General features: G+C 48.3%; 1 protein-coding gene across 1 annotated transcript; it reads left to right on the top strand.

Moving 5' to 3' along the window:
• Positions 1-12,394: 12,394 nt before the first annotated feature.
• KRT77 (keratin 77) lies at positions 12,395-23,027 on the top strand (the record flags this gene model as incomplete). The annotated part of the gene is made up of 9 exons (XM_080705859.1): positions 12,395-12,931; positions 16,517-16,731; positions 18,100-18,160; positions 18,649-18,744; positions 19,624-19,788; positions 21,348-21,473; positions 21,588-21,808; positions 22,241-22,275; positions 22,741-23,027. The coding sequence occupies 9 exons, from the start codon at positions 12,395-12,397 to the stop codon at positions 23,025-23,027; spliced, it is 1,743 nt and encodes a 580-aa protein (XP_080561985.1).
• Positions 23,028-23,498: the final 471 nt, after the last annotated feature.

The raw sequence follows: 23,498 nt of genomic DNA on the forward strand, positions 1-23,498 counted from the left end.
TGTGGTGGAGTTCTCCCAGGTGTCGCCCGCCTTGCCTTCTAAAAATCTGAAAGCTTAAGCAAACTCACAACACAGTTTGGCAGATAAACACCAAAAATACCATGAAGTTTTTAGATTTAGTTGTCAGATGTACTTCCTTAGCTGCTGAACACTTTTCCTCAAACGATAGGCTTATTAGAAACCTATTCATCTTATAAATAATCCATATTCCTGTCCCAGACCCTTTGTAATATCTTTTTCTTAGCCACGTGGCACCTCCCCCGTCTCGGGCAGGGCTCATACTGGGTGTAAAGGTCAAGAATCTTCCTAGCCTTCAGCTCCATTGTATTGGGCAGTGTTAGCTGCTCATAAACTAGGTTGCTTTGATGTCACACCCAACATTTATCTTCCTGTATCTGGGCAGGATCACAGAGAGGGGTAAATAGAGGCACCAGGTTGCCTCCCTTCTAGGGCTTTTGTTGTAAGTTAGTGATTAGGATGAAGGTCAGAGATAGAGGGGGGATCTGCATTTGTAATTACTGCCTGGAATGCTGCCACTGCATCTAAATTCTAACTAGATTTTATTACCATTTGAACAAAGCTGAGGACGTTTAGAGGCTTAGACAAATTACCAGAAAGTTTGTTTTCCACGGACTCAGTTTCTCTCACAGTCCTGATCTTACACCACCAGAGCAATTCGTGTGGAGAGTTAAAAGAATCATTACTAAAAGAATAATAGTTATGAAAGAATATCTAAAAGCGGGAGGAGTAGTTTGGCCAGAGACAACACCCTCTCTTGGGGCTTTGCTCAAGTTGAGATCCTGCCTATTAGCTGCGTGTGAGACCACACAGATGCCGAGAAAAAGCAGGTGGTCTCGGCAGGCAAGGCTGAGCCTTTTGCTGGTCTTTGAATGATGTGTTTCTTCAGAGTGGAAGGAAAGTGGAGAATGGGTTTTAAGTAAGGAGATCCTCCATGATTTACAAGATGGAGGGCTAGCCAGAGGAGGTCAGCTCAGTGCCAAGTTCAGAGAAGGTGCTCAGCAAGTGGTGGCTGGGTGAGTGGGTGAGGGGAATGGTCACGGGGTCTCATTAGAGACTGTGGAGGCAACAACATCACCAGTTGTGAACTGTTAAATGCTACTGTGGTCCATGGCTCCAGGCTGTGGCCCCCTCCTGGCCCTTCAGCTTGCAAAGTCAGGTCCTCGATCCTGACTAGGAAGGAGCAAGGTGGTACACACAAACTGGGAAATCACACAAAGTGTTCTCCTGAGGGCCGGACAGGATGAGTGTGGATGTCATTTCCCAAGTATGCTTAACTCCAAGTCAGTTGTGCCATCAGACCTTGTTTGGCAGCCAAATTCTAGGCAGGTGCACATGCAGACTGCCTTGTGGGTGCCCACACAGGGGCCTTTTCCAGATCCCAAGTCTTGCTTACTAGCATGGGCTCCAGATTGGGACAGAATTGAACTGCAGGCCTGGCGCTGCCACTTACTGGCTGTGGGCCCTTGAATGAGATATTTAACTTCTGACCCTTAATTTTCCTCATTTGTAAAATGGATTTATGAACCCTTCCCTGGAGGGTTACTGTGAGGGTTGTATGTCAAGTGATAATAGTAGGTCCTGCCACCTCGCCAGCTTTCCATACCTGGACTTTGTGCTGCTGCTAGGACTGTGTTTAACACAGAGCTTCTGCTTTCCAGTTCTTAAAGCCCTTTACTGTACTTGACTCTCCTGACCCTCCCAACGACTCCACTCAACAGGCAAAGCAGAGGTTTGTGAGCTTTATTTTCTGAGTGGCTAAATGCAGGCCCAGAGGGTTTGGTGCTGGTGCTCAGGCCTCCTGCCTCTGTCCAGGGTGCTCTCCACACACTGCTCTGCTGGCCTTCCTACACTTGGCAGAGGCTGCCTCGTCCCCGGGTCCCTCTCCGTCAGAGCTGAGCCCAGTTCAGAGCTGCAGCTGCTGCCTCGATATCTTCTTTTCTGAGTTTTAGATGCTGTGAGGCTGGCGCTCCTCAGTGAGGCCAGTTCAGAGCTCAGCTGGTATGGAAGAGCAGTTCCTTAGAAAGGGGTGTTCCCCCCTGGACAGCCTCTTGGAAACTCATGCTTCCCAGGCCCTGTCTACAGCCCTCCCCCAGCCCTCCGAGCAGCACAGCTCTCCCCCAGCTCTGTGTATTCCTGGTGCCCCAGCCCAGCACATGCTCCCTGTCTTAGTGCCGAGCACACCCCCCACCCCCGGTGACTGCTCTGTTTCCCTTAGAACTGGGTGCTGCCTGGGTCAGGAGTGATTGTTCCTCTACCTCCTGATTCCCCTGGCGAGGGCACAGCTTTCCCAGAGCAGAGGGGCCTTGGTCATGTGCCAGCCTGGGAGCATGGCCATGCGTGGAGGGAGGGGGCAGGGCCTGTGTCTCTCCTGTGCTCTCACCTCCAGGTAGGGTTCACCTGGGCTAATCCTCCCTCCCAGAAAGGCAACAGAGGACAGCAGCAGGGCTTCTATAGCTGGCAGGGGTGGCCCTTAGCAGTGGGATCTGCCAGAGGAAGGGATTTAGGATAGTCCTCATTAGAGCCCCAAATGTCCATTCCAATCTCTTTGAAGTTTGTTCTTAGTGTTTAAAATGCAGACTGACAGTGTATTCAGGCTGGTCCGTGGGTAGCTGTCAAGGGTGGAAACCAGTTCATAGTTTCCCTTCAATAGCAGAGACAGTGTGGGGCATCTCAGTTACTCTTTTGATAAAGGCATAGGCCACACTTGGAACCTAAGGCAGTATTTTGATATGGGAGTTGGAAATCAGCTGCACATGTGAGAAGAGAGAATCTATATCTATATCTATATCTATATCTATCTATATCTTGGGGGTTCTAAGATACCTTAAAGCTCATTCATGAGCTCTTTAGAGCCTGGTAAACTCTTCTACCCTCTTTGCATTAGACGATTTCCAGGACCCTCCAACTCTGCCAGTTTATGAAATTTCATTTCCTCTGCCACAGTCTTCTAAATGAGAGGCCACTTACCACATGGCCATGAGCACAGGGTTTGGGAGGCTTGAAGCCCATCCTGCCACGCATCAGCTCTGTGATTGTGGGCAAGTTCCTTTACCTCTCTGTGCCTCATTCTCTTCATCAACAGGATGGATACAACAGTAGTACTTCCTTTATTGGCTGTAATGAGGATCGAATAAGTTAATACAAGTTGGTTGGTGGAGCAGGACCTGGCACATTCTTAGTGACCATTTTTCATTTTCATTCATTCAGTATCTTCAGAGAGCCCACGGTGCTGCCTTTTCTGCTGTATGCAGTGTGGGCACCAGGGGATTCCTTTGAAAGCTCCTGTTGGCTTAGCTATCTCCCTCTGTTCACGTAAATTCTTTAATAAAATTCAAATTTCTCTAGGAAGCTTTCTAGAACACAGCCCTTCAAGGTAGGGACTTCTACTCCAGTGTCCAATAATTACCATCACCACTCTTAAGTGATGCCTAACACATAGTAAGCTCCTACTAAACAACTGTAGAATGAACTGGGTCCCACCTGAACCCCAAAGTCACACATTAGAGAGACATGAGCCCTTAAGCTAAACTCAGGGCAAGAAGCCCTGAGTCCATGTTTTGGGCCACAGGCCAACCCCGAGAAGGCAGAGCAGAAGGTGAATCTTTTCTGACACGTGTGGAGATCATTCAGAGAATGTCCTGAAAAAAAGTGAGGGGCTCCTCCCCTCCTCCCACCCACAGCTCTGATCACAGGAAGGTTTGAGGGTAGAGGAGGAAGATGCTCAGTAGAGCTAAACCGGGGGCTGCTTTTAGGTCCTGTGAGCCCTGAGCTCCCCTCTGCTGAGCTGGTGGCTCCCCATCGTCTGGAGAGGCCTGAGTCTGCTCAGGACCGGGCATGTCTGCCGGGCACCGCAAGAGCTATCACAGTTGCAGCAAGACACCAGCAACACATTTGTGGTCTTGTCCATGGACAACCATCACAGCCTAGACTGGGCAGCATCATTGCCAAGGTCAAGGCCAGTACAAAAGGATTGCCCAGAGGAGCAAGACTGAGGCTGAGGTCCTGTCCCAGCACAGGGCGGGTGACACTATCACATGGCTTTGGAGAATCTTAGCTCCCCCACTGACCCATCTAGATGGTCCATACAGGAGGGCAGCCCCTGCCTCTGAGCCATTCTTCTCTACATATCCAGTATGGCAGGCCCCTCACTTTCCAACTGGTCTGGTCTTAGTAACAGAGACAGAAAGCTCTGGCCTCCGTTTTTGACGGCCACATTTAGAAGTGGGGTGGGGGTGCCATTGGCATCTAATGAGTTAAGGCCAAAGATGCTGCAAAACATCCTATAATGCACAAGATGCCCCCGCCCCCAGAAAGGAACTATCTTGCCCAAAATGTCAGTGGTGCTGAGGTTGAGAAATCCTTAACCTCAGTCCTTCTTGCTGCCTCCCCTTTATTGTTTTATAATGTTGTAAATTCTTTATTCCTCTCCATCAATTAGTCCCTGCACCAATATGTGCTTCAGGTTTGATTGCATGGAAGTATTGAAGCTGGTATCTGAACAGGCAAGGGAGAGGGAAGGGGAAGGGAAGGAGGACTGAGCAAAGTTAGACGCTATAGGTCCAGTGAATTCTGTCCACCTTTCTCCCATTCCTCAAATCTAAATGGGCAAGGCAAGTCCATCTACATCTGACACCTTATCTTGTGTGGACATCATAGAGTGTATTTGCACAAACCTAAGGGTATAATATACTATGCTCAGAGGCTCCCTGGTATCTATGTAGTGTATTATACAGCCTAATGCTCCTACCTAGCGCCAAGATGAACAAAAATGATATGAGATTAAATTAAACACAAGAGAGAACAATACAATGAGAGATGCAGTAAACAGGAGACACATACTGGCATTACATGGCATATTGTTTTATAGTAAACTTTTAAATAATAAATAGAAGGAGTATACTCTAAAATGATGATAAAAAGTATAGTGTAGTGGACACATAAACCAGTAGCATGGTTGTTATCATTAACAAATATTATATGCTGTACATAATTGAATGTGTCATACTTTTATACAACTGGCTGTGCAGTAGGTTTGTTTATGACAGCATGGGCACAAACACATGAGTAATATGTTGTGCTACCACATTATGATGTCTGCATTATCACTAGGTGATGGGGATTTTCATCTCCATTATAATCTTATGGAACCATCATGTAGTGCATGACTGTACTTGGACAGGATACAGACTCATTGCAGGGCTGGGGAACCAGTGGCATGCAGGGGGGAGAAGAGGGGATCAAAGGGCAAAGGAGTGCATGTGTGAGTCCCTTCCTTATAAAGTCATGTCCTCACCAGTGTAAAGGACTGATGGAGGATGTCAGATAAAACAGAGAGAGGACACACCTTATCGTGATCATAGAAACTCTTAGCTGAGAAAACAGACAGTTGCAAGATAGCCAAATGCTCACCAGGCTGGAAAAACATTACATGTGGTTGCAGCTTCAACAGAAAATGTTCTAGCTCTAGAACGTTAAGCTTACCTGGAATCGTCTAAAGCAGGGAGTGGAGAGTATGGGGACTGTCCCACTGCAGTCTGCTCAGAGGAGATATGGCCTCCCCTCAAAACCAAATGCACTGTGCCAGGGTTCCCTGTCTTCCACACCTCTGTCAGCATTTATCCCTTATCTTTTTGATAATAGATTTCCTAACAGGGTGAGGTTTTCCATTTGCATACCTCTGATGGTTAGAGATGTTGAGCTCCTTGTATACTGTTGGTGGGAATGTGACAGTGTAGTCGTTATGGAAAACAGTATGGAGATTCCTTAAAAATTAAAAATAGAACTAGCATATGATCCAGAAATCTCACTTCTGGGTACATATCCAAGAGAAATAAAATCAGGATCTTGAGTTCCTTGCAGCATTATCCACAGTGGCCAAGATACACTCTCACCTGTGTCCATCGGCAAATGAATGGATAAAGAAATTGTGGCATAAAATACACAATAGTATATGAATCAGTCATGCAAAAGAAGAAAATCCTGCAACTTGTGACAACATGGATGGGCCTGGAGTCATTGGTCACTGAAATAAGCCAGACCAGAAAGACAAATACTATATGTTTTCACTTATATGTGGAGTTGAACAAAGTTGAACTCATAGAAACACAGAAAAGAGTAGTTGGCCAGGGGCTGGGGATGGGAAAAATGGGGAGATGTTGGTCTAATATAAGGGCACAAACAAATTTTCTAAATCAGGATGAAGAAGAAAAGCAAAGTCAATTCCCCACATACCCCTCCTTTGTAGTTGACTGCATCTTGGAAACTTTATGGGGAGTCTTTTGACCTTTTCCAAATTTATCAGGACAATGCCATCCTCCCTTAAACAGATGAGCAAAGAAAAGCTTTCTGCATCTTCTGTATGGTTTACAATATATCACGGGGCTGTGTTTTCCTGCCTGCAATGATGCTCGAACTTGCTAAGGGAAGCTGGATGGAAAACATAGTTTAGTTGATGGAAATTTGCTTTGTGTGGTAATACAGTAATTGCCAGAATGGATGCTTTCTTGTTATTTGTCTGGCGCTGTCTTAAGAGCTTCTTATGAATTACTTGATCTAGCTTTTGCAGCCCTGTGAGGCAGGCAATGCTATTACCTGTGCTTCACAAGTGAGGAAATCGAAGCCCAGAGAGATGGGTGGATTTACAGAGGCTCACACAGCGAGTAAGGGGTGGAGTCAGGATTCAAACCCCAGCAGCTGAATTTCCAAACCTTCCTAAACTGCCCCATAAAGGAAAAAGTAACATAGTCCGGTGACAAGTTCTCAGGCTGTGGAATCGGGCTGTCCAGCTGTGGTCTGGCCCTAGCAATCCAAGCTGTTGGCCACACCTATCGCCCACCAAGAAGTACCAGGAAGTCGTGGTTGTGTGGATCAAATGATGCCATCTGTTTAACCCGGGCACACTGTACCAGCTTAATAAAGTCACTGCCACTTAGGGCCAATGTTTGGGAACCTATCCATTCATTAAATGAACGGAATTGTAATAAATTAACTCCTTGTGTTTGTATAGCATTCTACTCTCTCCCACCATAGGCAAGGTGATACAGGACCTGGGATTTTACTGAAGGTCTTATATCTTTCCCAGGGACTTGGGGTTCTGGTCTTTACCAACTAGATCTGTAATCTCAAGTCCTGTCCTCTTGAGCCAACCATTCAGAAGTGCCCTCTGCCCAGACAACCCTGTTCCTCTGCTGAGACCTCCTAGTTTCTCTTGGATTCAACCCAAGTCTAACCCGCAGCCTTATTTTCCTTTGGGCCCACACCTGCCTAGCTTCTACCTTTGCCTCAGGGATGAGAGACAGCTGGCAGCTTTATAAAAAGATGTGTAAATAGTTGTGACTTTCAGTATGTTGGATGGAAGAGCCTTAATATGTCTGGAACAATATTATCTCTGGACCTTCACCATGGGAATTTGTGGAGCTGCTCTGAGGCCTTCCCAGGGCTTCTAGGCAATATTTGGGAAAAAGGAAGGAGATTACCTGACCCTTAGTTTCCAGAATAGCTGGTCCTGGGGTTTTAGTCAGAGAGTATGAAAGGCGAGGTGCGACTTGGTTTGGGGATCTGAGGAGCAGCTTGAGGCCTCGGCTGGTGTCTCCAGTGTGCACCCTAACCTGGAAATCAGGAAGATTCCCCAGGAATGTTCCCATGTGCCTGGCATCACTTCCCACCCTATTTGCAGGCCTCTTAGAGGCTGGAGGTGGAGCTTCCCACGTCTGTCGCTGCCAGGTGCAGAAGCAGAGCCTTCCCAGCGCTCTCTGGGAGACGTTGGGATTCTTTCTGGGTTGGGAGGGAGGTTCTGCAAACTCTAGTTCCTGCTGCACCACCTACCTTTTCTGTGACTTTAACCAAGTCCCTTTCTTTGTACCTATTTCCTCCTTGAAAAGTAAAGACACTGGGCCGATGATCTTCATCAAGCATCTGGTTCTGACACGCAAGGATTTCAAGTGGCTGTAAAGTGTGGGACGCCGCCCCAGGAGCTCCCGTTCAGCCCAGGAGGCCGCGCTCCCTCCCTCCCCCTGTGTCACATCACTACTTCTGTTGCCCATAGACTCAAAGCTCCTATTTCTAGGCGAGTAAAGGCCCCATACCTACAGGGCCGCAGCCCTCCCAGCCCTCCTACATGAAGGCTGGAGACTGAGATCCTTCCTCCCTCCCTATCCTGTCCCCACACCCCTGCCCCGCCCCTGTGATAACCACCTCCAGACCCTGGAGATGCAGGGTGAGGTGGGGAGCAGCTGTGGGGGCTGCCTCTGCCTGTCACGCCAGTGGCTCCTCTCGAACCTGCCTCCAGCTGCTGCCTGAGCTTGTGATGGGGGTGGCTGATAGCTCTTGAGGCCTCACCCTCTTGGCAGGCCTGGGTTTCAGGTCTGGGAGGCAGGTGGGGCTGGCTGGATCCCTCAAATGACTTTCTACTTTCCTTTTAAGGAAAGTATTTATGGGTGGCAGGTGGTGAGAAATGGGGAGGAGAGAAAGGGGCACATCTCTCTCCAAGGACCCCATCCTCTCAGAATCCAGGTGGATTCTGGAGGAAGAATATCTGGGTTTGAGTCTCCATTCCGCCACTCTCCTCTGTGTATTCTTGGACAAGTTACGTTATCTCTCCAAGTCTCCTTTTCCTTATCTGTAAAATGATATTAACAGTAAGAATACCTTTCTTATGATGTCAATATTTAGATTTAATGAGACCACCCATAGTCCACTGACATAACTCAATGAAAGATTAACTGGTACCATGTTGTTAATGGTGATTCTGACCTTGGGCTGAACGGAATCTCAGGAGGCCATTTCTTTATCCTTTGGTTTCCTCCAGGCCAATGTTCCCCAAACTTGTCTGCCCACTAAAAACACCTGGGACTGCTGAAAGATTCCAAGGCCCAGACCAGCCCCAGACCAGTCAATCCCAGGGCCAGGCAGCAGTGGCTTCGGCGCTTTCTGGGTGATTGCACTGCGTCGCAAGTTTAGGAACCACTGCTCTATGCTGTCCAAACAGTTGTGGAGACCCGAGGTTAAGAATCTCTTTAGGGACAAGCAAAATCTCTCCTGCTTCACTTTAAACTATTTTTTTCTATTCCAAGGGAGTAGGAAATAGCTGTTGTCCTCTGCCAAAGGTGTGGCTGGCGCTATGTGCTGGGCATCCTTCCTCCCCGCTTCTACCCTTCCAGGGAGTGACTACAGCCCACCAGGGGCCATCCAGCCAACAGGACATGGACCACCATGTTGGAATTGGCCAGGACAGCTGCTCACAGTTGGGTATCAAAGGGGTTTTCTAAATTCTGCTCTCTAGGGCTTCTTCTTTTATTCCAATTTAGTGTGCACCCATACTCAGCAAGAGGATAAGCACAAACCTGCGTGAGTCCTGAACAAAGTCCTCTCCAGGACTTTAATGTTCTGTCTGTGCCACAAGCTCAGCCCCACTGTCCCCCTCCCCCCAGAGATGAGCGGCCTCTTCGTGGTTCCCTCCTCTCCCTTCCCCTTCATGGATGCTGTCTACTTCTAGGCCTTAGCACAAACAGTTCCATTGATCTTTCCCTAGTCCCTGTCCCTTGCCTCAGAGTACCCTGTTTGCATATAGCACATCCTTTGAGGCCAGCTGGGGCCAGGCCCTTGCTCCCTTGAAATCTTCAGTTGCTGATCTTTCATAGTGCTTGATGCTATAGCCATTGCCACTAAATAACACAATGGTACTAGCAGTCATTATATATATAAAATATATATTTACATTATATATATAATTTTCTTTGTAGTATTGGGTATTGAACTCCCCGGTTTTAGTTCTCTGCCTCTGTAGCTCTTACCTGACTCAGCTTTCCCACACTAACCGATCCCATCCCAGCTCTTCGCTCTCTCTGTCCTCTGCCTCTGCTGCTCTTTTTTCTTACCATTGTGCCAGGGTGAGCCCTGGCTTCACTCTCCTACCAGGAGTCCCCACAGCTGGGTGTGGTGGTGCATGTCTGTAAGCCCAGTGACTTAGGACCCTATCACAAGTATGGGGCTAGCCTAGGCAACTTAGCGAGACCCTGTCTCAAAATAAAAACCAAGCTGGGTGCAGTGGTGCATGCCTGTAATCCCAGTAATTGGGAGACTGAGACGGGAGGATTTCTGGTTCAAGGCTAGCCTCAGCAACTTAGTGAGACTATGTTTAAAAATAAAAAAATAAAACAGGACTGGGGAGTATAGTTCAGAAATAGAATGCCCCTGGGTTTCATCCCCAGTACTACAAAAACAAATAAAAATGACTGGGTATGTCAGTGATAGAACATTCCTGGGTTTCATCCCCAGATCAAAGAAAGAATCTCTAAAGGTATTAGGGTTGAGAGTAGAGTTGTGTACACCAAAGATGCTTAGGACCAACCATTCTGACTTGCCCATGATTGCCCCTGTTTAAGCACTTCGTCCCAGGCAAAGTCAAACAGTTCACATCCTACCAGGCTCTGTGAGCAGCAGTATTTCTGCTTGCTGAGTGCATTGCAGGGCTCTTTCCTTTCGTCCCCGTATGTCCTACACATGAAATCTTTGAGAAACAGACACTATGGCTCCTTAAGTAGCTGAGGCTGTAGAGTAGGCGGCTTGCCTGAGATTACATACCCAGAAAGAACCAGAGCTTGAAGCATAGTCCTGCTCCTCATTCTGCATGGTTCAGGCACACTTTGTCTTCTAACTCAGTGAGCCCCGGAGAGGATCCATTCAGCAGTTACCAAGCATGGAAAGCAGAGGAGAGTGAAAGGTGTGGAAACTTGAAGCTGCCCCCAGCGCCTCTCCCAGTCCTGGGCTGCATCTCCCCACGGCGGGTCCTGCTCCTCTCCTTCTTTCCTACCTCCTGCCCCCACTTTTTTAACCTTTGTTAGGATTTCTGCTTCAACTTTTAGGGGTGTCTGTGATTTAGGCCCTAACGTTTGCAAAGAATATTTATTACTGAATGCAAAGGAAAATAACATTTAAAATTCTAGGAGAAAACCTCCCACAATCTTCAGTAATCAATTCACAATCTATGTTACTGATTGAAGTCTGCCTTAGATGCGCTTTTGTTTTTATGAGTCCACAGAACAGACAGCACTGAGCATTCTTCTCTTTTTATTTAACATTATATCAGCCGGGCGTGGTGGCGCACGCTTGTAATCCCCGCGCTTGGGAGGCAGAGACAGGAGGATCACGCAGGTTCGAAGCCAGCCGCGTGCGCTGGCTTAGGAGACCCTGTTTCCAAAATGAAAATGTAAAAATAGGTATGGGACTGTAGCCCGGAGGTAGAAGGGCTTCCAGGAACCCCAGTACCACAAAATAAAATAAAATAAAATAACATTATATCAAACGTGTTTTCTAGTTCTTCTACGTAGTGTCCAAGTAGGTAAACTATTCTTGGCCATTTTCTCAGTGGTTGGGCGTTTAGGGTCATTTAGGATGAAAGCCACCAACTTCTGTGGTTTAGAAGTAAAAATACATTTTTGTTGGCTGAAGCTGAGGCTCACGGATTGAATTTCACCCCAGGCACACTCTGGCGCATGGGCGGGCCCAGGCCACTACTGGTCCATGGATGCTTTATTCCTGATTCCTAAAAAGTCTAGAATTCTGGAGTGCCCAGGTAGGGACTTATCATTGTTATTTTTAGCAACAGAAAAATTTTACAGTTGCTGAATCTAAAAATAAAAATTAAGTCTTGTGTTCTGTATATCTTCAGTAATCTACTTTATTCTATTTTACTAAAATATTGTCTATGGCAGATTAGAAATGATAAAATAGAAAAAGAGAAATTTTGAGATTTTTTTTTCCTGATCTAGAAGACACTATTAGATAGATACTGATAGACTCTCAACAAAAACTTTGCTTATCAAAACAAAGATGAACCAACCAACCAACCAACCAAACAAACAAAAAACAAACATCTTTTGCCCACCAGGATAGTGCTTTGCCAGCAGGTGTCTCTACTATTGTCCCAACTACAGCCCCCTAGCTTTGCCCAAGATCTCCCAAACACACCTTTAAACAAACAACACAATGCTGGAGTTTCTTAGGAAGAGATCAACTAATGATTTGGGGAGAAACTGTGCAGGAGTTTCCAGCAACTAGATCCTCAGAGATTACTGCTCTCCGATCTTTCCGTGGCAAGAGATGAATGATAAATAATCAAGTTGGGGGAGTTTGTCTGCAATTCAATTTCTGCAACACATAGGTGTGAGGTTTTAAACAGATGTTACTGGCAGGCAGCTAAGCATTAATACTCCCCTCCCAAGATTCTGAAGGTGCCCAGCCCAGCAGATGTGCATGTATATATAGGGACTGAGCCAGATCTCTTCTAAAGGACTCAGCTCCTTCCCTCTTTGATCTCTGCCTCTTTCTATTTGGGTTCTTGCTCTTGTCTGTTCCTCTGGTTGCACCAGCAACCATGAACCGCCAATTTAGTTCTCAGTCTGCATTTAGCTCAAGGAGTAGGCGGGGCTATGGCACAAGGGCTTCCACGGGCTTTGGTGGTGGGAATCGGATTGCAGGGTCTGTGTATCAGGCTTCAGTGAGGTATGGTGGTTGTGGATTTGGGAGCCATAGATCAGGGTTTGGCTCCAGGAGCCTCTACAATCTGCATGGTTTAGCAGGGAGGAGTGCTAGTGGTTTCTGCCAGGGTGGGGGAGCAGGAGGATTTGGAGGGGGCAGGAGCTTTGGGGGTGGTGGCTTTGGAGGTGGCAGATTTGGAAGTGGTGGCTATGGAGGAGGTAGTTTTGGTGGTGCTGGATTTGGGGCTAGCAATTTTGGGCTTGGGGGCTTTGGTCCTTCCTATCCTTCAGGGGGCATCCATGAGGTGACGATTAACCAGAGCCTCCTTCAGCCACTTAATCTGGAGGTGGACCCTGAAATTCAGAGGGTCAAGACCCAGGAGCGGGAACAGATCAAGGTTCTCAACAACCAGTTTGCCTCCTTCATCGATAAGGTGAGTACCTTAGGGGCAGGCCACTGACCAAATGACTGAGAAGATCTCACACCTGAATACCTCTCATTACATTTTACTCTTTCAGTTTGATGATGACAACTACTTCTAGATGTGTTTGTCCTGGGACCTTAGAAAAACATTTGCTTCCCTTAGATTTCAATGTGTCTTCTTGGGGGAATTTATTTCTATTTTTCCCTTTTGTCAGGAAAGCAGATAAAGGGTGGAAAACCACCCAACACACACATAGTACAGTAAGCTCATTCTCATTTATTATTATCCACTATACATACATACATACACACACATCCTTCCCTTCTCTGTTAATTCACCCACCTGCTCATCAACACATATCCATCCATCCATCCATCCATCCATCCATCCATCCATCCATGCATCTTTCCACCTACCCATCCATTAAACCAGTGTGTATAGCTCTGTGCCCATCCATCCATCCATTTAACCATATTCACCCATTCCTCCATCACATCCCTCTCTCCCTGCATTTCTCTCTCCCTCCTTGTATACCTCCCTTTTCTCTCTCTTCATCCATCCATCCATCCATCCATCCATCCATCCATCCATCCACTCATCTGCCCAACCATTTAGCCCACAAATATTTATTAAGCAATAACCGTATGCCAGACACTGCCAGGTGCTATAGATGTGAGTAGGATGCAAGTTCTGCCCCTGTGAGCCCCTAATCTACAGGGAGAGCACTACAATAGCCTGCAGGAAGTCTGTAATAGGCGCAGCACTCTTGAGTGCCAGGAGCCCATGTCTAACCTGCATCTTGAAGGTAGAGGAAGAGTCAAGTGGATTCTCAGAGCAGGGGTTTTCCAAGCAGAAGGACTAGGAGGAGTATACAGTGACACCTTTGGAAATGTCAAATAGTAGCTGGGCATGGTGGTGCATGCTTGTAATCCCAGCATTTGGGAGGCTGAGACAGGAGGATCTGGGTTCGCGGACAGCCTCAGCTACTTAGTGAGGCCCTCTGCAACTCAGTGAGACCCTGTTTCAAAATAAAGAATAAAAATAAGGCTAGGGGTGTCTCTCAGTACTGCAATTTTTTTTCAAATAGTTAAAACTCTTGGGAGAAAATGGTATAACAGAGGGAAAGAAGTGGAGATGAAGAGTGAAATGGAGACGAGGGCAGGAACACCAGGCTTGGCAAGTCACTGTAGGGCCTAGGCCAGTGTCCTGGCAGGTGAACATCCTTGGAGCTGAAATCAATAACATACAATGTAGTATTCTGTCTGAGTTCCTCATTGTAGCTCATCTAGGGCCAAGAAAGGGCCAGATAGAGTCATGGAGACCCCTTTCACTACTTCCCTGATTAACCCACAGATTAGGTTTGGTTCAGGTCCAAGTCACCAGGAAAAGGCTGGCAGATGAGGATGGTAAAGACCTTCCTCTAGCATTGCCTTTGGTCAGGGGCTGGAGGCATGGTGGCCACTGCTGGGTACCTGGGAAAACACAGATAGGACAGAGTCCATGAGGAGGAGGAGGAGGAGGAGGAGGAGAAGGAGGAGGAGGGCACTGAGACATCCAGAAAGGAGTCAACAGAGCAAAGTGCTTCTGGCTCCTTCTGATCACCCTGCATGGGGAATTGATGAAGAGCATCACACCGCAGCACAAGCAGAGGCTGAGAAGGTTTGATGGGTGTCAAGGTCGGGCCATGGGAGGAGCAGGAACAAAGAGCATTGGTGTCAATGAAATGACAGCAGGCTCTGATGGCTGATCTGCTCACACTCTGGTTCCGGCCATTAAAGGAACATCTGTTCAGTTTCACAACACAGGGCAGGGACAAAGTGTACGGAATCTCAGCTTCCTGTCCTTCCCTAAGGATGTGGCCTGTGATGACCACAAGGAGAGAGGTCCTTCAGCCAGGCAGGCTCTGTTCTGGCCGGAGGGATAAGGCTTCTATCTCAGTGACTTCTGACCCTGGTTTTCCAACTGGTCTTCTGTGTCTCCCTTAGCTCTGCACAACCTATTCTTAGCAGCATAGCAGGACATGCACACCACTGTGCAATTTAAATTCTTCCCCGGCTTCTTGTCTCATTCAGAATAAAATCTAACATCCTAAAGGGCCCTGTACTTTCTCCTCCAGCACACAGTTGCTGTCAAGGGATGTTTCCTCTCTGGGTTCCCACAGTGCCACTGCCTGAGTACAGGCTGTGAACGAGGTGGTTTCTCCACTCCTCGGGAGTGCCAGCACAGAGTAAAAATAGATAGCGCAGGAATTTCTCATCAGGTGTTACGTGTTGACAAGCCTGTGAAAGCTGGTTGCCCAATCTCTTGCTCTGATAAAGAAAAAAAATGAGCCATGGGAAAGAGCACTCTGTGAACACTTTCCAGTGTAGAGGCAGAATCCAAAGCAAGTCCTGCCTTTGGGTGGGCAGTGTCTCAGGGGCTGGGAGATTCTGGGTGCCCTCCTTAGGGCCACATTGTAGGGAACTATATGCAGGGTTCTGTTTTGACCACTCAAAGCAAGGGTTTGCCCTTTTCCAAAGCTCCTGGAGGAGGGAGATGGATTCTGGAGGTGTGTGTGTGTGTGCGTGCGTGCGTGCGTGCGTGCGTGTGTGTGTGTGTATGTGCCTGAGCCAAGCATAGAGGCAGCACCAGCATCTCTGTCAGTGCCTGGGAGGCAAGGCTCAATCCGTGGGCAGCTGGCAAAGGGAAGTGAGAGTTGCTCGGTACTATGTGGAGGACAATCCATGCACCTGGTCTGCACAGCCAGCCACCTTGCTGGCCCCGGTATCTGACCTTTGTGCCTAGTTTTTTGGGGAGAGGTAGTGAAGATATGAGGTGATGTCCATTCTCCACTTCCAGGAAAATGCAACTTGCGTATTTTACAAACACCTGCCAACCCAAAGTTCTTACTTCAGGGAGCTTGGCTGCGTTACACGATTTGAAAAAAAGAAACAAAAAATGTTTATTTTAAAGTTCCGTCTCAATTATATAAACATTTTATATAAATATATAAATATAAAATCTTTTTATAAATATAGACATATAAATTATATATGACCTCAATTATATAAGTGAGGTTACTTTCCTGAAAACACTCTTGGCAGGTAGAAAAGAGTGGTGATGGCTGTAGGGGGCGCCCAGACAAGCTTGCTCAGGAATTAGCTTTTCATATTCCAGTTGTTCCTTTCCTCTTCTTATTTTCTCTTGCTCTCACTCATATGATGCATGTCAACCACAAGGAGAAAGAAGCCTTGGGTTCCTTAGCGTTTCAGACGTCCTGGCATGGATAACCCGAGTGTAGGGGTGAGAGGTGAATGGTTGTAGGTGAATGAAACTAGGCACATAAATGGAGGTGATGCATCCTCAAACCAGAGTGAGCTTGGTGTTAAATGTAGGCAAACTGACCTTATGGTTATTGGTCACCATCAAAAAACTGTGTTTCAATCTGTGTATCTTGCTCCCAGAAAAGGGGAAGCGCTCTGGCTTTTCCAGGGCCATCTTGATTCTCTGAGGTCTGCATGTGCTGAGTTCAGCTCTAGAGGGGCCGCGGAATCTCTTCCTCCTGGGGAGCTGCTCTGAAACATGGCTTGGGTGGTTTGGGGTCCTTGTTCTCAGGTGCGATTCCTGGAGCAGCAGAACCAGGTGCTACAAACAAAATGGGAGCTGCTGCAGCAGGTGAACACTTCGATTCGGACCAACAACCTGGAGCCTGTCTTGGAGAACTACATCAGTGAGCTACGGAAGCAGGTGGATTTCCTCAGTGCAGAGCAGATGCGCCAAAACTCAGAGATCAGGAGCATGCAGGATGTCGTGGAAGACTACAAGAGCAAGTGAGGCTCAAGGAGGGACAAAGGGGTCGGGGGACCCTAGCAGGGAACTGACTTATGGGGGCAAGACATCCTGGCTTCAGTGTACATGTGTGAGAAGTGAGACCCAGACCACTAGGTATAGTCATGTGCACTTTGCACTGCACACCTGTAGCAAGTGCCATTTTTCATGTGGCAGTCCCGGTAGGAGTAGGTGTTAATTGTACTGAGTGGCTTGAGGCAGGATAGTTTTGTGAATGTGGAGCCAAATAAACTCTGCCACTTATTAGCTGCTTGCAAGTTAATATAAATCTTTAGGTCTCATAGAAGTAAACTGGAGATATTACACACCTTGATGGATTATTGTGATGGATAGGTCTATGGTTCTCAAACTTTAGCATACATGGGCTTTCTGGAATCAGATTGCTGAGGCCCACTCCAAAGTTTCCAATTCAGTAGGTCTGGGGTGGGGCCGGAGTATTCGCATTTCTAACATGTTTCCAAGTGATGCTAATGCTGATGGGTTGGGACCACTTGAGAACCACTGGTTTAGATGAAATTGTGCTTAATCAATAAGCACCAGCTATTTTAATAACAATGGTGAGGGTGACAGAAGTTGTTGATTTCAGATCAGCTGTTCCTGGCAAACTGTGTAGGAAACTGAGTTACCTCCTGCCCCTTCTTCCCCATGTGGGATATTTCTTTTTTCTTTTTTTTTTTTTGGTGGCACTGGGATTCCTGGAAGCCCTTTTACCTCCGGGCTACCCTCCCAGACCTATTTTTACATTTTTATTTGGAAACAGGGTCTCCTAAGCCAGCACGTGCGGCTGGCTTCGAACCTGCGCGATCCTCCTGTCTCTGCCTCCCAAGCGCGGGGATTACAAGCGTGCGCCACCACGCCCGGCATGGGGTTATTTCTTTTAACATGGCTTTGCTATGCTTCTTGTATTGTGCCAGAGGGTCACAGGTGTGTGACTGTGACTCAATGACAGAAAAATAAACGCACAATGGGGGAGGGCTGGGGAGAATAATTGTAGATAAAAATTTTTAACTTAAAAATTGGTAAAAGTGGTTTTTCATTGAGAAAAGAAATGACTGAGATTGACAACTTTGCAAAAGTACAAATTCAAGATAAAAATGGGCACTTTGGGGGCATCCTGCGTGGCTCTGGGTTTTCCATGTTGGGTTCTTGTCCCCTTGTTGGCTCGGAGGACCAGGAGCTGACTCCAACCACTTGTTGGTGAGAGCCCGGGATCTGATGGGGGATGGCCAGGGCTGTGAGCAGGGCTCTCCAAGTTCAGGAGAGCCGGGTCCGGGGAAGTTGGAGATTTCTGCTGTGAGAACCCTGGGGAGCCGAAGGTAGCCCCTGCAGCCTCTCTGTGCTCCCCACAGGTACGAGGATGAAATCAACAAGAGGACCAACACCGAGAATGACTTTGTTGTATTAAAGAAGGTGAGGAGGAGGGAAGTCTCAGGGAGGGTTTTGGATGCAAGAGACTGGGTAGAGTGAGAAGACCCCCCGGGATGTAGAGTCAGGGTGGCCTCTGGGGTCATCTCGGTGTGTGTTCCCAAATACAGGGCCTGTACACTGAAGAAAAAGTCTGGCACCAACGTGACTCTTAAGAACTCTCTGGTTCTTATCTCCCCAGGCTTCTGAAAGTGAAATTAAATGGATTAACAGCTTTTGAGGGTCAGTTATATGTGGCCTGGGGACCTGGCCCAGGGGGCTACATGTAATTGATTGAGGTGTGGAGTTTGATGTCCCGCCTCCTTCTGGCCAAGAAAGCCAGGGTTTACAGGTCTCTTATTTGAGTGAGGTGATGGTACTTTTAGGCTAGGAAATAAGCCAAAGAGGCTTTGTCACTTGACTGTGCCACTCAGTGAACGGGTGGTAGGCAGTGCCCTGGAGGTGAAGCCCAACCATCTTTGCTTGCTGTTTAGGATGTAGATGCTGCTTATATGGGCAAAGCGGACCTGCAGTCCAGAGCAGACACGCTGCTTGGGGAGATCGATTTCCTGAGATATTTATTTGAGACGGTAAGTTCAGCCCTTATGAGAAAGCTCTTTCTTTTCTCACATCTCACAATGGGTATAGACTGAAACCCTACATTATTCACTAGGGGCTATCTGCCCAGCCACCCCAACTCTGGAGACCTGGGGTCAGTTCTCAGGGCTCCCAGGTGGGGGCAGTGGCAAGGAAGGCAGTGAGAATCCAGAGGTAGGAGAAGGTGAAGTTGTCTCTGCTTCGTGGCTCCCAATCTGTATGGGAAATGATGACACCAGGACATATAGGAACACAAACAGCCAGAAATCTTCATGCATTCTGGGGAGTCAATAGGGCTATGAGAGAACTCTGTAAGTGATAATATCGATCTTAAAGGGAGTGAGGACAAATTGCAGGAGTGTGGGATAATATGTTCGTCCATCCGCACGCTCTGGGATGGAGGCTGCATTAGAAGCTCTACTTATGCTTGTCTCCATTCTACAGAACAAAAATCGGAGGCACTTTCTCTGTCACTCAGTGAGTTGAATATCTTCACAACTGGAGTCCTTTCCGGTGCCTCTGAGTGCATGTGGTTTAAGGAGCTAGTTATACATGCCAGAGAGTGTAATTCAAGATGGTGGCCAAGCCGGAGCAAGCTGGGATGCGGATGCAGGAGAGGCATGATGGGGTGGTGGTCCCATGGGGCTCTGAGTTTCGGCTCTTTCCTCCTTCGTAGAGGCTAAGTCTGCGCCTCATTACCTTTACTTGAGGCAGTGAAAGCTCTCCCGTTGGCTCATGTTGCACACAAAATTTCAAAGAACTTTTCCCCAGGATGTCTTCCTGTGCTAGGCTTGTGGCCTCCACAGAGAGCCTTGAGGGAACCGGAGACTCTGGGAGAGTGAAAGGTGTCACCCATGCTCCATGTCTTGCAGGAGCTGTCCCAGATACAAACCCATGTCAGCGACACCAATGTCATCCTGTCTATGGACAACAACCGCTCCTTGGACTTGGATAGCATCATCGACGCGGTGCGAGCCAAATATGAGCTGATCACGCAGAAAAGCAAGGATGAGGCTGAGGCGCTGTATCAGACCAAGGTGAGCTCCGCCTCCAACCTGCCCCTCAAATAAGATACTCCCCAGAGCTACCACTGTCTTATTCTTAAAACATGTTATAGAAAATTCAGAAATTATGATAAGGATCATTCATGTTTCATCACTACTATTAATATTTTTCTACCAGTTCTTTGTGGCTAATATTTATGGAGGAGTTGGGTATGGTGGCATAAGGTTGTAATTCCAGCATTCGGGAGGCAGAGATGGGAGGATCGCTGTTCTTGGACAGCCTCAGGTACTTAGCGAGGCCCTTTGCAACTCAGTGAGACCCTGTTTAAAAAACAAAAATTTTAAAAATAAAATAGGGCTGGGGATGTAGCTTGGAGGTACAATGCCCCTGGATTCCATCCCCAGTACTGCAAAAAAAAAAAAAAAATAGTTATGGAGACCTCAAAGGTGCTGGGTACCACACACATGTTTATATATATATATCATTTCATTTACAATAATCCCATAAGGTAAGGATTTTATTACTCCTATTTTACAGAAAAGAGAGCATGAGGTTCCTGAAGTTTTGCAGTTGGCGAGTGACCTGATTAAACTCGGGTGTGCTGTCTATAAACCTTCCCTTTTAAACACTGCAATGCTTTTTTATTCTTATTTTTCATAACGATATCTGTTAAAAATATGAATGTCTTTCAGTGGCACTAAATTTTCTACAACATTTTTAACAGCATGATATTCTATTATGAGACTGTATACCCTCACCATTTAAGTAAACATATTCATAGTTAAGCCTTTGGGCACATCTTTGGTTATTTCTTTACTATAAATCCATTTAGGTGTTTTTGGATGGTGAAGACTATAGTTGGTGAGACAAAGGCTGACAGCCCAGTCACTAAATTTTGAACAGCTGGCACCTGATGATCTGCTTTGTGTAGTACTGGTGGCCAGCTCCAACCTTGGCTGGCCTCTGTCCACTGTCCCGCAGACAGGTGTTCTGCGATGGAATGAATTTCGGCAGTAGAAAGGAGGGAGGGGGGATAATGAACAGTGAGAACATCAGATCACAGATGCCCTTGAGTCAACTCTTCTTCCACCATGGCCTGTGGATAGAGTTCTGACTGGTGTTCAGTGTAGACACAGAGACAGAGAAAGAAAAAAATGCGAATGATCATGGAGTGCGCGGAGGGCCTCTTAGGTCAGGAGTTCCTGCCTGCTGGGGATATTGCCCTGGAAAAGGGTAGGAAGGAATATGGTGGGGTGGAAAAAGCGAGGCGTCTTAGTGTGGGTAAGGATGAGTGTGAAGGCCCAGAGTGTGAAGGGCATGAAGAAGCAGCTTTATCTGGCTGGGATGTGAGCTGGATGGGAATGAGGGAGGCTTGGTGTAGAGGTGTGTGTGTGTGTGTGTGTGTGTGTGTGTGTGGCTCAGGCAATGAAGGCTTGGTATGGCTGTGAGCATGTATGTGCACATGGAGGACCTCAGCTCTAGGTGGGCTTACTCTGGAGCTTTTGGGGGAGAGCAGCCCAGACCCATCCTGTCCTGGAGAATTTTTAAATGAACAGCAGGTTCTGACCACGATGCTGCCTTTGACCCTTAGTACCAGGAGCTGCAGATCATGGCAGGGAGACATGGAGACGACCTGAAGAACAGCAAGATGGAAATTGCTGAGCTCAATCGCACCATCCAGAGGCTGCAGGGAGAGATCGGTAACATCAAGAAGCAGGTGGGATAGGTGCTTGGGGCGGGCCCACCAGGCTCACTGCCTCCCATAATGCTTTGCCAGATCAGGTTCCTGATACTCAAAACCTGTGTGGTTCTCCAACTGTTTCTGGCATAGATTGACCATATGCACTCAGCCATTTCGGGTGCAGAGGAAAGAGGAGAGCAGGCCCTCCAGGATGCAAAGCAGAAGCTGCAGGACATGGATGATGCCCTGCAGAACTCCAAGGAGGAAATGGCCCGGCTGCTGCGAGACTACCAGGCACTGCTGGGCGCCAAGCTGTGCCTGGACGTGGAGATTGCCACCTACCGCACGCTGCTGGAGGGCGAGGAGAGCAGGTGGGTGAAGCAGCGGTATCCAGGCCAAAGCTGAGGCTGCAGCCATGGGGCAGTGTACTGCCCATCTGGAGAGAAGACAGTCTTCCCAGTTTTCTTGGGAAGACTGATAGTCTAAGGCTGAGCAGAAACAGTTGAGTTACAAATTGGATGTGTATGCTTGAAGTGTAGGGGAGAAGTCATCGCCACCATTCCCCTGCCTCTGAGCACAGTGTCCTCATAACCTAACATGAGCCACTGCAGCCGGATGGAGACCCCAAAGCTGAAGGCTTCAGGAAAATGCTGACCCACCCACCCCTACCGGCTCCGATTCCCACTGGCTCCTGGCTCCTTGACCCCTGCCCCTGAACACACTTTCCTGAGGCTTGGGGACAGCGCTCCCTTCCCGCTGCCCTGCCGTGGGCCTGGCTGACTGTGTGTGTTTTGGTTGTACAGGATGTCAGGGGAGCTGCAGAACCAAGTGAGCATCTGTAAGTATCAGAGTCCAGGGACAGGGGCTGGCTGGCACTGGGCGGAGGGCAGGGTTGGGAGGTTGCCAGGCAACCGGTGTGGCACACCTGATATTTTAGCTTTCTCTTCTGTCCAAAGAATACCAAAGCAAGCAAATGCCATCCCAAAGCCTAGAAGAAACTGTGGAAATGAATGGTTATATTTATTTTAGGTCTGCTTATCTTCATTTTTATATTTACTATCAACAGTGTCTAGAATGCTAGGTTCTAGATTCAAAAAACAATGAGGGTGTGTTACTTAATGGAACGACGACATCCTTTCGTGGTAGGAAGGATGCTTTTTGAACATTTCCAGTGTATCTGTTTGCAAGTCGGTGCCACCAACTGTCCAGTCTGTAGGAGGCTGCCGGTGCAGGGCGGGTGCAGCTGGGTGCCCCGCCCGGTCCTTCTGACCCCTCTGCTGTTCTCTTCCCTGCTTTCCCGCAGCGGTGCACAGCAGCCAGGTGACGGTGGGCGGCGGCTCGGCGGGTTGCGGCGGCGGCAGCTACAGCGGCGGCGGCGGCGGCGGCTCCCGCGGGGCCGGGGCCGGAAGCTACGGAGGCGCCCGAGGGGGCAGCGGAGGCGGCTATGGGGGCGGCAGCGGCGGGAGCTACGGAGGGAGCAGCAGAAGCGGCGGCAAGTACGGAGGCAGAAGCGGCGGCAGCGGCGGCTCCTCGCGCGTTCAGATCATCCAGACCTCGACCAACGCCTCCCGCAAGCGGGTCGTGGAGTAGGAAAGGGGCGGCGCCCGCGTCCGGCCGCCAGGCCCGCCCTCCGCGCCCTACCCGACCCCCTCTCACTTACTTTTTCCTGATGGGTCTCAGCAGTTTTGCCAATAAATTCGACTCTCGGTGGGGAAGCAGGGTGGATAAGCCCGAGTAGCAGCTCCCTCGTTATCAAAGCCACAGGCACATTCTCACTCAGCTCCCCTCTGCGGGCCCCGCCCCTGTCCCTGGGACACAGAGGCCGGAAGAAAGTCCGCAGAGCATCTGCAAGGCGGGCGATGGATAGGCGGTGGAGTATCTGGACCCCAGGCTCTCTCTTGCACCTGGGCTGCTCTATGAACAAGATGCCTTTCAGGGTGTCTAAGAAATGATCCCTTAGGGGCAAGTAGCAGATTTTGAGGCAAACTAGCTCGCTAAGGGCAAACTGTACCGGGGCCAATGAGTGTGCAGCCTCCTGCTTCCATGATGGTGAGGGTAGAT

The sequence above is a fragment of the Muscardinus avellanarius genome (genome assembly GCF_963383645.1).
Source record: "Muscardinus avellanarius genome assembly, chromosome: 11".
NCBI lineage: Eukaryota > Metazoa > Chordata > Mammalia > Rodentia > Gliridae > Muscardinus > Muscardinus avellanarius.